Source organism: Heterodontus francisci, chromosome 29 (assembly GCF_036365525.1).
Source record: "Heterodontus francisci isolate sHetFra1 chromosome 29, sHetFra1.hap1, whole genome shotgun sequence".
NCBI classification, from domain to species: Eukaryota; Metazoa; Chordata; class Chondrichthyes; order Heterodontiformes; family Heterodontidae; genus Heterodontus; species Heterodontus francisci.
Window position 1 is genome coordinate 6,524,969 of NC_090399.1, and position 12,067 is coordinate 6,537,035.

Genomic DNA, 12,067 nt, shown 5'->3' on the forward strand with positions numbered 1-12,067 from the left:
ACTGGGATGGAATTATTGATGAAAGATGGGAAAGGAATGATGAACACAGGAATGAAATGCACAAAGAAACACAGAATTGAATGATGAAAGATGGGAAAAGATTAATTAAACATGGGAAGAAAATCAATGATGAAAAATGGGAATGGAATCCTGGAACATGTTAATGGAATAAATAATGTAAAATGGGAATGAATGATGGAACATGGGAATAGGATGCATGATGGAACATGGGAATAGGATGCATGATGGAACATGGAAATGGGATGAATGATGGACCATGGGAATGGAATGATGGAACAGGGGAATGGAATGATGGAACAAGGGAATGGAATGAATAATGGAACAAGGGAATGGAATGAATAATGGAACGAGGGAATGGAATGATGGAACGAGGGAATGGAATGAATAATGGAACAAGGGAATGGAATGATGGAACAAGGGAATGGAATGAATAATGGAACAAGGGAATGGAATGATGGAACAAGGGAATGGAATGAATAATGGAACAAGGGAATGGAATGATGTAAAAAGGGAATGGAATGAATAATGGAACAAGGGAATGGAATGATGGAACAAGGGAATGGAATGAATAATGGAACAAGGGAATGGAATGATGAAACAAGTGAATGAAATGAATGATGAATGACAAAAATGGAATGATGAAACATGGGAATGGGATGAATGACGGAACATGGGAATAGAATGATGAAAGTTGGGAATACATGCATGAAACATAAGAATTGAAAGAATGATGGAACACTGGGATGGAATTATTGATGAAAGATGGGAAGGGAATGATGAACACAGGAATGAAATGCACAAAGAAACACAGAATTGAATGATGAAAGATGGGAAAAGATTAATTAAACATGGGAAGAAAATCAATGATGAAAAATGGGAATGGAATCCTGGAACATGTTAATGGAATAAATAATGTAAAATGGGAATGAATGATGGAACATGGGAATAGGATGCATGATGGAACATGGAAATGGGATGAATGATGGAACAGGGGAATGGAATGATGGAACAGGGGAATGGAATGAATAATGGAACAAGGGAATGGAATGATGGAACAAGGGAATGGAATGATGGAACAAGGGAATGGAATGAATAATGGAACAAGGGAATGGAATGATGGAACGAGGGAATGGAATGAATAATGGAACAAGGGAATGGAATGATGGAACAAAGGAATGGAATGAATAATGGAACAAGGGAATGGAATGAATAATGGAACAAGGGAATGGAATGATGGAACAAGGGAATGGAATGAATAATGGAACAAGGGAATGGAATGATGGAACGAGGGAATGGAATGAATAATGGAACAAGGGAATGGAATGATGGAACAAAGGAATGGAATGATGGAAGAAGGAAGTGGAATGAAAGATATAAGATGTGAATGTAACAATGAAACATGGGAATGCAATGAATTATAGAACATAGGAATGGAATGAATGTTGGAGCAAGTGAATAGAATATATGACAGGACATGGGAAGGGAATTTATGATGGGACATGGGAATGGAATGAATGATTGAAATCATGAAACATGGGATTCAAATGAAGAAACACAAGAATGAATGAGGAAAGACAGGAATGGAATGAATGATGAAGCATGGGAATTGAATGAATGGTACAACATGGAAATGGAATGCTGAAACAGGAATGAATGATGGAACATTGGAATGGAGGGATGGTGACACAAGGTAATAGAATAAATGATGAAACAAGTGAATGAAATGAATGATGAAAGATGGGAATAGAATGAATGATGAATGACAGAAATGGAATGATGAAAGATGGGAATGGGATGAATGATGGAACCTGGGAATAGAATGATGAAAGATGGGAATACATGATTGAAACATAAGAATTGAATGAATTATGGTAATTTGGGACGGAATTATTGATGAAAGATGGACAAGGATTGATTAAACATGGGAATAGAATCGATGACGAAACACAGGAATGGAATAATGATGAAACATGGGAATGGAATCCTGGAACATGGTAATGGAATAATGAAAAATGGGAATGAATGATGAAATGTGGGAATAGGATGCATTATGGAACATGGAAATGGGATGAATGATGGAACATGGGAATGGAATGAACGCTGGAACACAGGAATGGAATGAATGATGAAACATGGGAATGGAATGAATGATGGAACACATGAATAAAATGATGGAGAAGAGGAAAAAAATGATGGAAGATGGGATTTGAATGAATGGTGAATCATAGGAATGAAATGATGAAACATCAGAATGAAAGGAAGGAGGAAATAGAAGAAGGGCGGCACAGTGGCACAGTGGTTAGCACCGCAGCCTCACAGCTCCAGAGACCCGGGTTCGATTCTGGGTTCCGCCTGTACGGAATTTGCAAGTTCTCCCTGTATCTACGTGGGTTTCCGCCGGGTGCTCCGGTTTTCTCCCACCTCCAAAAGGTTGATAGGTATATTGGCCGTTGTAAATTGCCCCTAGGTGGTAGAAGAATGGTGGGGATGTGGTAGAGAATATGGGGTTAGTGTAGGGTTAGTATAAATGGGTGGTTGCTGGTCGGCACAGACTCGGTGGGCCGAAGGGCCAGTGCTGTATCTCTAAATAAAATAAAATAAAATAAATTGAATGAATGATGAAAAATGGGAACAGACTGAAAGATGAAACATCGGGTTGGAATACATGATGAATAACAGGAATGGATTGGATGACGAATCACAGTAATGGATAATGATGTAACAGTGGAATTCTCAAGGATAATTAGGGATGTGAAATAAATCCTGGCCTGCCCAGTGACACTCATATTCCATCAACAAAAACAAAAATCGAATCAGAATGGAACAGGGGAGTGGAAAGAATGATGAAAGACAGGAATGGAATGTAAGATGGAATATGGGAATGGAGTGAATGATGGAGCACAGGGATGGAATGAGAAAACAAAGGAAAAACATGAGTGATGGAGCATTGGGATGGAATGAATTATGGAGTGAATGATGAAACATGGGATGGAAACACGAAACATGGGAGTGAAATGAATGAAGAAGCACAGGAATGCAATGAAGAAACATCGGAAATAAATGAAAGATGCAACACTGGGATGGAATGAATGAGGAAAATGAGAATGGAATGATAAAACATGGGAATAAAATGAATGATTAAAGATGGAATGGAATGATGGAGCATGGGATTGCAATGAAGAAATAGGAAAGAAATGACTGCTGGAAAATGGGAACAAATAATGGAAAATGGGAATGAATGATGGAAGACTGCAATAGAATGAATGATGAAACATGGAATTGAAGCATGACATAGGAGAATGTAATGACTAATGGAATGGAATGAGTAATGAAAGATGGGAATAAATAATGGAACATGGAATAGAATGATGAAGCACAGTAATGGAATAAAGAAACATAGGAAAGGTTGAATGATGGAACATAGGAATGATTGAGAGAACATGGGAATGGGATGATGGAGCAAAGGAATGGGATGTTGAAGCATGGGAACAGAATGAGGAAACAAAGGAAAAGCATGAATAATGGGTCATGGGAACCAATGATGCAACATTGGAATGGAATGAATGTTGAAAGATGGGAATGGAATCACAAAACTGGGGATTAGAATGAATAATGGAATATGAGAATGGAATGAAGATGGAACACAAGATTGGAATGAATGATGAAACACAGGAATGGGCTGAATTATGGAACATGGGAATAGAATGAATGACAAACTCAGAAATAGAATGGATGATGATGGAAGGGGGAATCTTCAAGGGAAATTAGGGAAGGGTAATAAATTCTGGCCTGGCCAGTGACATTCACATCCCATCAACAGATTTAAAAAATGGATGATCGAACAGGGGAATGGAAAGCATGATGAAAGATAGGAATGGAATGAATGATCCAACGCAGGAATTGATTGAATGATGAAAGGCAGGAATGAAATATTCCTTGGGTATACATATCAGAAAAGGGTTGACAGGCTTGGCCTCTTTTCTCTTGAAAAAAGAGTGTGGGGTGACCTCATAGAGGTCTTTAAAATTCTGAAAGGTTTTGATAGAGTGGATACAGAGAGAACTTTTCCTCTTGTGGGGAGCAGCACAATTAGAGACCATCAATATAAGATAGTCACCAAAAAAATCCAATCGGGAATTCAGAAGAAACGTCTTTACCCAAAGAGTGGTGAGATTGTGGAACTTGCTACCGCAAGGAGTAGTTGAAGCAAATAGTACAGATGTATTTAAGGGGAAGCTAGATAAGCAAATGAGGGAGAAGGGAATAGAGGATCATTCCCGCCTTTCATCATTCAATCAATTCCTGTGTTGGATCATTCATTCCATTCCTATCTTTCATCATGCTTTCCATTCCCCTGTTCGATCATGAGAAAAGATGGGAGGAGGCACAACTGCAGCATTGACTGGTTGGACTGAATGGCCTGTTTCTGTGCTGTATAAGCTATGTACTTTTACTTCATGAGCAATGGGATAGGATATTGGAATGAACAATGAAACATGGGAATGGAATGAATAATAAAAGATGGAAATGGATTGAATAATGGAGCATGGCAATAGAAAGATGAAAACAGAAAGGAATGATTGATTAAAAATAGGAATGGAGTGAATGATAGAACATGGGAATGGAGTGAATGATAGAACATGGGAATGGAGTGAATGATAGAACATGGGAATGGAGTGAATGATAGAACATGGGAATGGAGTGAATGCTAGAACATGGGAATGGAGTGAATGATAGAACATGGGAATGGAGTGAATGATAGAACATGGGAATGGAGTGAATGATAGAACATGGGAATGGAGTGAATGATAGAACATGGGAATGGAGTGAATGATAGAACATGGGAATGGAGTGAATGATAGAACATGGGAATGGAGTGAATGATAGAACATGGGAATGGAGTGAATGATAGAACATGGGAATGGAGTGAATGATAGAACATGGGAATGGAATGAATGATAGAACATGGGAATGGAATGAATGATAGAACATGGGAATGGAGTGAATGATAGAACATGGGAATGGAGTGAATGATAGAACATGGGAATGGAGTGAATGATAGAACATGGGAATGGAATGAATGATAGAACATGGGAATGGAGTGAATGATAGAACATGGGAATGGAGTGAATGATAGAACATGGGAATGGAGTGAATGATAGAACATGGGAATGGAGTGAATGATAGAACATGGGAATGGAGTGAATGATAGAACATGGGAATGGAATGAATGATAGAACATGGGAATGGAATGAATGATAGAACATGGGAATGGAGTGAATGATAGAACATGGGAATGGAGTGAATGATAGAACATGGGAATGGAGTGAATGATAGAACATGGGAATGGAATGAATGATAGAACATGGGAATGGAGTGAATGATAGAACATGGGAATGGAGTGAATGATAGAACATGGGAATGGAGTGAATGATAGAACATGGGAATGGAGTGAATGATAGAACATGGGAATGGAGTGAATGATAGAACATGGGAATGGAATGAATGATAGAACATGGGAATGGAGTGAATGATAGAACATGGGAATGGAGTGAATGATAGAACATGGGAATGGAGTGAATGATAGAACATGGGAATGGAATGAATGATAGAACATGGGAATGGAGTGAATGATAGAACATGGGAATGGAGTGAATGATAGAACATGGGAATGGAGTGAATGATAGAACATGGGAATGGAGTGAATGATAGAACATAGGAATGGAATGAATGATGGAACACTGGAATGGAATGATTAATTTATCCACCTTTATTCATTCATACCTTTTCCTAACAAATCTCAGTTGTGAAATCTTCAATTGATCCCCAGCTTCAACAGCTTTTTTTGAGGATTCGGGGTGTGGGAGGGGGGTGGGGGTGTGGAGAAAGGTCCAGTTTTCCACTTTGAGTGGAGAAGTATTTCCTACCATTTTCACTGAATGGTCCAACTGCAATTTTAGTGGTTCTGCCTGTTTGGTTCCATAATGCCTTCATACTCTTACACACAAAAAAATCTATTGACCTCAATCTACTGAGAGACCCTGACAAAAAGCCAGTGTTATTTGAGACATGTCATATTGTACTCTTCTGTGTAAGTATATAAGCGGTCAGCATTGCAGGCATCGTTGTGCTCACATCCCACTTACCAGTGGTCCCCACGGTGATGACCGGCTTGCTCTTCATCTTCCCCTCTTCCCCCACCAAGGAAATGGTGTACTCAGTGCCATCCTGCAACCCTACCAAAGTGGCAGTGTTGCCCTTGCCGGATACCCGCAACTCTCCGCGCTTTCCCGTCTCAGAACTGTACACGATGTGATAATGGCCAACCCGAGCTACAGACTTCTCCCACTCCAGCTCGATAGTGGAGTCCGTCACTGTGACAATGCGTAGGTTCCTAGGGCTGTCAATCACTGCAGGAAGTGAGCATAGAAATAGCTGCAGTCACCAGATGTGGAGTCCAATTTCTTGATGCTCGCCGACCCACTCTGCCTCCCAGTCTACCAATACCTCAATTTTAAAACTCGCAGCATCATGTTTAATTCCCTCCATGGCCTCCCTTCACCCCCTCCCTATTTCTGAAACCTCCTCCAGTGCTACAAGCCTCTGAGATCTCTAATTCTGGTCTCTTGTGCATCCCCGATTTTAATCACTCCACCATTGGCAGCCATGCCTTCAGCAGCCTGGGCCCTAAGCTCCGGGATTAGTGCCCTAAACCTCTCTGCCTCTCTGTCCTCATTTAAGGCTCTCCTTAAAACCTGCCTCGTTGACCAAGTCTTAAATGCTCCTTCCGTGGCTCGGTGACAATTTTTCACTAATAACGCTCCTGTTTAACCCCTTGGGCCCTTTCTCTACATTAAAGGCACTACATAAATGCAAGTTACTGTTTTAAGATTCTTTATTATACGCTTTTGCAAATACGGGTGAAGTGATCAATAATGAGGGGCAGCCTGGCTTCCTGGCATATCTGTTAGAGTATAATGGCACTGTACAATGTGCGTTTTTTAAATTCTTTCATGGGATGTGGGCATCGCTGGCAATACCAGCATTTTTTGGCCATTCCTAATTGCCCTTGAAAACTGAATGGCATGCTAGGCCATTTCAGAGAGCAGTGAAGAGTCAATCACATTGCCGTGGGTCTAGAGTCACATGTAGGCCAGACTGGGTAAGGACAGGAGATTTCCTTCCCGAAAGGGACATTAGTGAATCAGATGATGACAAGCTTTCAATTCCAGATTTGTATTAATTGATTAAATTTAAGTTCCACCTGCCTGGGGCAGTGGGATTTGAACCTGTGCCCCCAGTGCATTAGCCTGGGCTTCTGGATTACTAGATAAGTAACATTACCACTACACCACCACCATCACTCCTTGCATGCATGTATCTGTGTGAGTGCATACCTGTGTGTTTGTCTGTGTGTGTATGTGTGTGTATATGTGTGCGTGTATACGTGTGTGTGTATACGTGTGTGTATGTGTTTGTGTGTGTGTGTGTGTGTGTGTGTATATGTGTGCGTGTATACGTGTGTGTGTATACGTGTGTGTATGTGTTTGTGTGTGTATGTGTTTGTGTGTGTGTGTGTGTATGTGTGTGTGTGTATGTGTTTGTGTGTGTGTATATGTGTATGTATATGCATATGTATGTGTTTGTGTGTATATATGTGTGTGTGTGTATGTATGTGTTTGTGTGTGTGTGTGTGTGTGTATGTATGTGTGTGGGTGTGTGTGTTTATGTGTGTATGTGTGTGTGTGGCTTGGCCATGTGAGCCGCATGGAAGATGGCAGGATCCCCAAAGACACATTGTACAGCGAGCTCGCCACTGGTATCAGACCCACCGGCCGTCCATGTCTCCGTTATAAAGACGTCTGCAAACGCGACATGAAATCGTGTGACATTGATCACAAGTCGTGGGAGTCAGTTGCCAGCATTCGCCAGAGCTGGCGGGCAGCCATAAAGACAGGGCTAAATTGTGGCGAGTCGAAGAGACTTAGTAGTTGGCAGGAAAAAAGACAGAGGCGCAAGGGGAGAGCCAACTGTGCAACAGCCCCAACAAACAAATTTCTCTGCAGCACCTGTGGAAGAGCCTGTCACTCCAGAATTGGCCTTTATAGCCACTCCAGGCGCTGCTTCACAAACCACTGACCACCTCCAGGCGCGTATCCATTGTCTCTCGAGATAAGGAGGCCCAAAAGAAGAATGTGTTTGTGTGTGTGTGTATGTGTTTGTGTGTGTATGTGTGTGTATGTGTGTGTATGTGTGTGTATGTATGTGATTGAGTGATTCAGGGCGGCACATTCAGACATTCAACTGCTAGCTGGGTTGACCAGAGATACTTTCCTGAGCCAAGCCCTACGTGATTCTGTGTGGAATGTTCAGCAGCTCTTGGCTCCAACCACAGCATTGGTTTCGGGCTAATATTTGACAACATGGTGAAAACTAAGTGTACAAGTACCAGTGGTTGACTTGGGCATGGGAAATGTGTGTGTGCTCAAGAGTGAGTGGCCAGATATAGTGACCTCTCCACACTTTCAAACGTGCCAACGCCTCTGACCGAGTCTGTTTTCTGTTGTTTTTTTATTCAGTGCAGCTAATGAGAAACTCTAGCCCAAACAGCTTAGACTCCTTTTGCCTGTCACTTCCTCTATCTCACACACTCACCATTGAATAGGTATTTTTTAAAAACGAGGGAACATAAAAGAGGAAAGAGATTGGGCAAGGGAATGGGATTGGAACAGACAGTTTCAGTTGAAGAGCTAGCAACAGCCCAATGGGATGAGTGGCCTCGGACTGTGCCATACATTCGCACATACAGTTCCAGTGTAGTCCAGCAGGAGTGCTGCACTGTCGGAGGTGTTATCTTTCAGATGACACATTAAACTGAGGCACTATCCACCCTCTCAGGTGAACATAAAGGATCCTGCAACCACTATTTCGAAGAAGAGCAGTGGAGTTATCCCCAGTATCTTGACAAATGCATTTTCTTCCTCAAAGGCTGAAAAGAGTTAGGTTTGACAGTGGTGAATTGGGACTTACCAGTTGTTCCTTTAGTGGCTGCGGCCTTGCTCTGGTGCCCTCCACGTTCCCCCACCAGAGAGATGGTATGTTCCACTCCGGCCTCTAGGCCAGTCAGTACAGCGCTGCTGTCTCCGGGGGGCACCACCACCTGGCTGTGTTTGCCCGTCGCCGAGGAGTAGTTGAGGCGGTAACGATCGATTGACGCCTGGGGCCTATTCCACCCCAGCTTGATGGTGGAGTTTGTTGCCGAGACTACATGCAGATTTCGGGGCCCATCGATCACTGTTACCAAGAACAGGCCTTTAGTCAGTGGGGCCGCTGTCCAAGGACCACGCAACAGAAAGACCTCCCACACTCCCAAACACCCAGGCGGTGAATCCCGCCTACCACTCGGAACAATCGCTCCGTTGCTCACTTCCCATGGGATGCTTGCCATCTGCCTCTCTGGGGCAACTGGGCCCAACGTAGGCATGGCTGAGACTAATTACAGAATAATTGATCCTTAGGTCAGTTAGAGATTAATTGCTGCTTAGGTCAATTAAAGGTTAATTGCTCCTTGGGTCAACTGAAAGGTAACAAAAGCAAAATACTGCGGATGCTGTAAATCTGAAATAAAACCCAGAAAATGCTGGCAGTTCTCAGCAGGTCAGGCAGAGAGGGGAAACAGAGTTAACGTTTCAGATCCACGACCTTCTGATGTTGAAAGGTCACTGCGCTGAAACGTTAACTCTGTTACTCTCTCCACCAGGCTGTCTGACCTACTGAGAATTACCAGCATGTTCTCAATTAAAGTTTAATTGCTTCTTAGGTCAATCAGAGGTTAGATATTTGAGGAAAATTCTTAGGTTGGAAGCGCGAGTGTAAATCCCTGGCTCCAGGTCACAGAAAATAACATGAAACAATTTTTCTTTTCTCTCTTTATGTTTGACACTCTGAAGTTTCAAATCTCTCTCTCATTTTATATATATAGATATATACATATATATCTGCCTGTGCGTAGATTCACAAAGACTCCCCTCTGTTACATCAATATCAGTGCCAACTTAGTCCCATAACTGGCCAACTGATTGGTCAATGAGTTTTGCAGGGATATTTGTCAACCAAGATGTCTATTCTCTGTGAGCAGATCAGGGGAACACATTTCCCTAAATGTTGACATGACTGAAGCGCTAAGATAGTGGGAGATGGTGGAGACTGCAAAGCCAGGTGGTCACCCATTATAGGCACTGCATTGTATTCAGTTCCAGTGATTTCACTAAAACTACCGGGCATGCAGTATATCAGGCAGAAAACTTCCTCCCAATGTCCAATTGCGTACTCTACATTTGTCAGTCATGTCGGTTTGTTAAAGTGCCAGCTGCTGAAGAGCACTCACGTGTTGTAAGGGTTCTCGAAACACCAGGTCCCTGCTTCTTGTCCTTCTCTGCCTGCAGCGTCACCTCGTACTCCTGCCCTGAAGCCAGGCCTGTCTGTTGGAAGGAGGTCTTGGAGCCAGCCACACGATTGGTTAGCTTGCCGTTGTCCTCTTTCTGTTAGGAGGAATGAGAGACTCTCCCTGACCACACTGAAACAAGTCAAACTCTGGCAAATCCAGAGCTCTGGACATTTAAACTTGGCTGGTCTCTATTCCACCAGTTAACATGGCCCCCGCACCCCCCTCACATTGTAGCCTGCATTATGCAAAGTGTGCTAGGTTTTCCTCTGGGATGTGACTCATCATGACCCCCAACCTATGTTTTTGCTTTGGAGTGGATTTCACATCCATGTTGCTGAAACGCCAGACAGACACAGCCCCCTGGTGTAAACTTGTCTACATTGTGACACTCTCTGCAGCACTGAAGAGGGAGAATCGGAATCTGAAGAGGCCAGAAGACCTCTGAAGACCCAGGAGATACACACTGCCGAGGCTAGGATTATCCTGCTCAGAGCAGGGAAGATTAAAGGGATATTCAATACAGGGATTTTGATCGAGTAAATAGGGAGAAACTGTTTCCACTGACAGGAGGGTCAGTGAGCAGAGCACACAGAGTTAAAGTAATTGGCAGGAAAGCGAGTGGGGAGATAAGGAATGATTATTTTACTCAGCGAGTTGTGGTGATCTGGATTGTCCTGCCTGCAAGCAGATTCAATAGGAACTTTCAAAATGGAATTGGATAAATAATTCAAAAGGAGAAATTTACAGGGCTATTGGGGAAAGGGAGTGGGACTAATTGAATAGCGTTTTCAACGAGCTGGCAGAGGCATGATGGGCTGAACGTCTCCTTCTGTGTTGTAACATTCCCTGAAATTCTGTAAACTGGTTCTGGATGAGGTTAAATATTGGATCCCGGTGTGGGGAGCTCACAAACAGTGAACCCAATCAGTGCAGTCAGACCTCTTCTGGTCTGGCCCAGGGGTCAGTGGCACTTCTGCAACAGGGTGGGGACATTGGGCGGTTAACACAGCCCTGCCCATTGCACAGTACTCAACCCACTGCCATTTAAACACAGTGGGGCAGTCAATAGGCAGGTAACCACAATGGTGGAGGAAGTGTTGATGGTAATTTCAGGGGCTGAGATTGGGCCCTTGGCTCTGCTTGACCCCATTACACCAGATCTCGGGCTGGTGAAGGAAAACCCAACTCCCCCTCCTGGTCCACCACTGGACTGCGCAGCCCCAAATCTCCATCGGCCCTCTGACACATTCACACCGTGAGCTCAGCGGGAAGCTAATGGGTTAAATGTCAGGTCAGGATGGAAGCTGCTTCTACCACTAACAAGGTCAGGCAAGTCAGAGGAGTCCCTCCATGGCGACTGGCACCAATTTCCCTGGAGCAACTTGATGGTCCCTCAATATCCGAAACCTCCACAACACTGGGAGCCTGAGATACGGTCATACGAAGCAGGCGGGACAATTTAAATTGGGGAACCTTTGACCATGTACTCTCTGGTACGGTTCGCTGAATTAGAATTAGAATTAGAATTAGAACATTACAGCGCAGTACAGGCCCTTCGGCCCTCAATGTTGCGCTGACCTGTGAAAACATCTGACCTAC

General features: G+C 43.1%; 1 protein-coding gene across 2 annotated transcripts in view; it reads right to left on the reverse strand.

Annotated features, from left to right (window-relative positions):
- LOC137346092 (tenascin-like) overlaps nt 1-12,067 on the reverse strand; it is a 326,039-nt gene that overhangs the window by 249,418 nt on the left and 64,554 nt on the right. The window contains exons 5-7 of one of the 2 annotated variants that reach the window (XM_068009390.1): nt 10,409-10,562; nt 9,052-9,315; nt 6,168-6,431 (exon numbers count right to left, since the gene is read on the reverse strand). In XM_068009390.1, coding sequence (XP_067865491.1) covers nt 6,168-6,431; nt 9,052-9,315; nt 10,409-10,562 — 682 coding nt within the window. The remainder of the gene's footprint in view (nt 1-6,167; nt 6,432-9,051; nt 9,316-10,408; nt 10,563-12,067) is intronic. The other variant, XM_068009389.1, reaches the window with a different exon arrangement.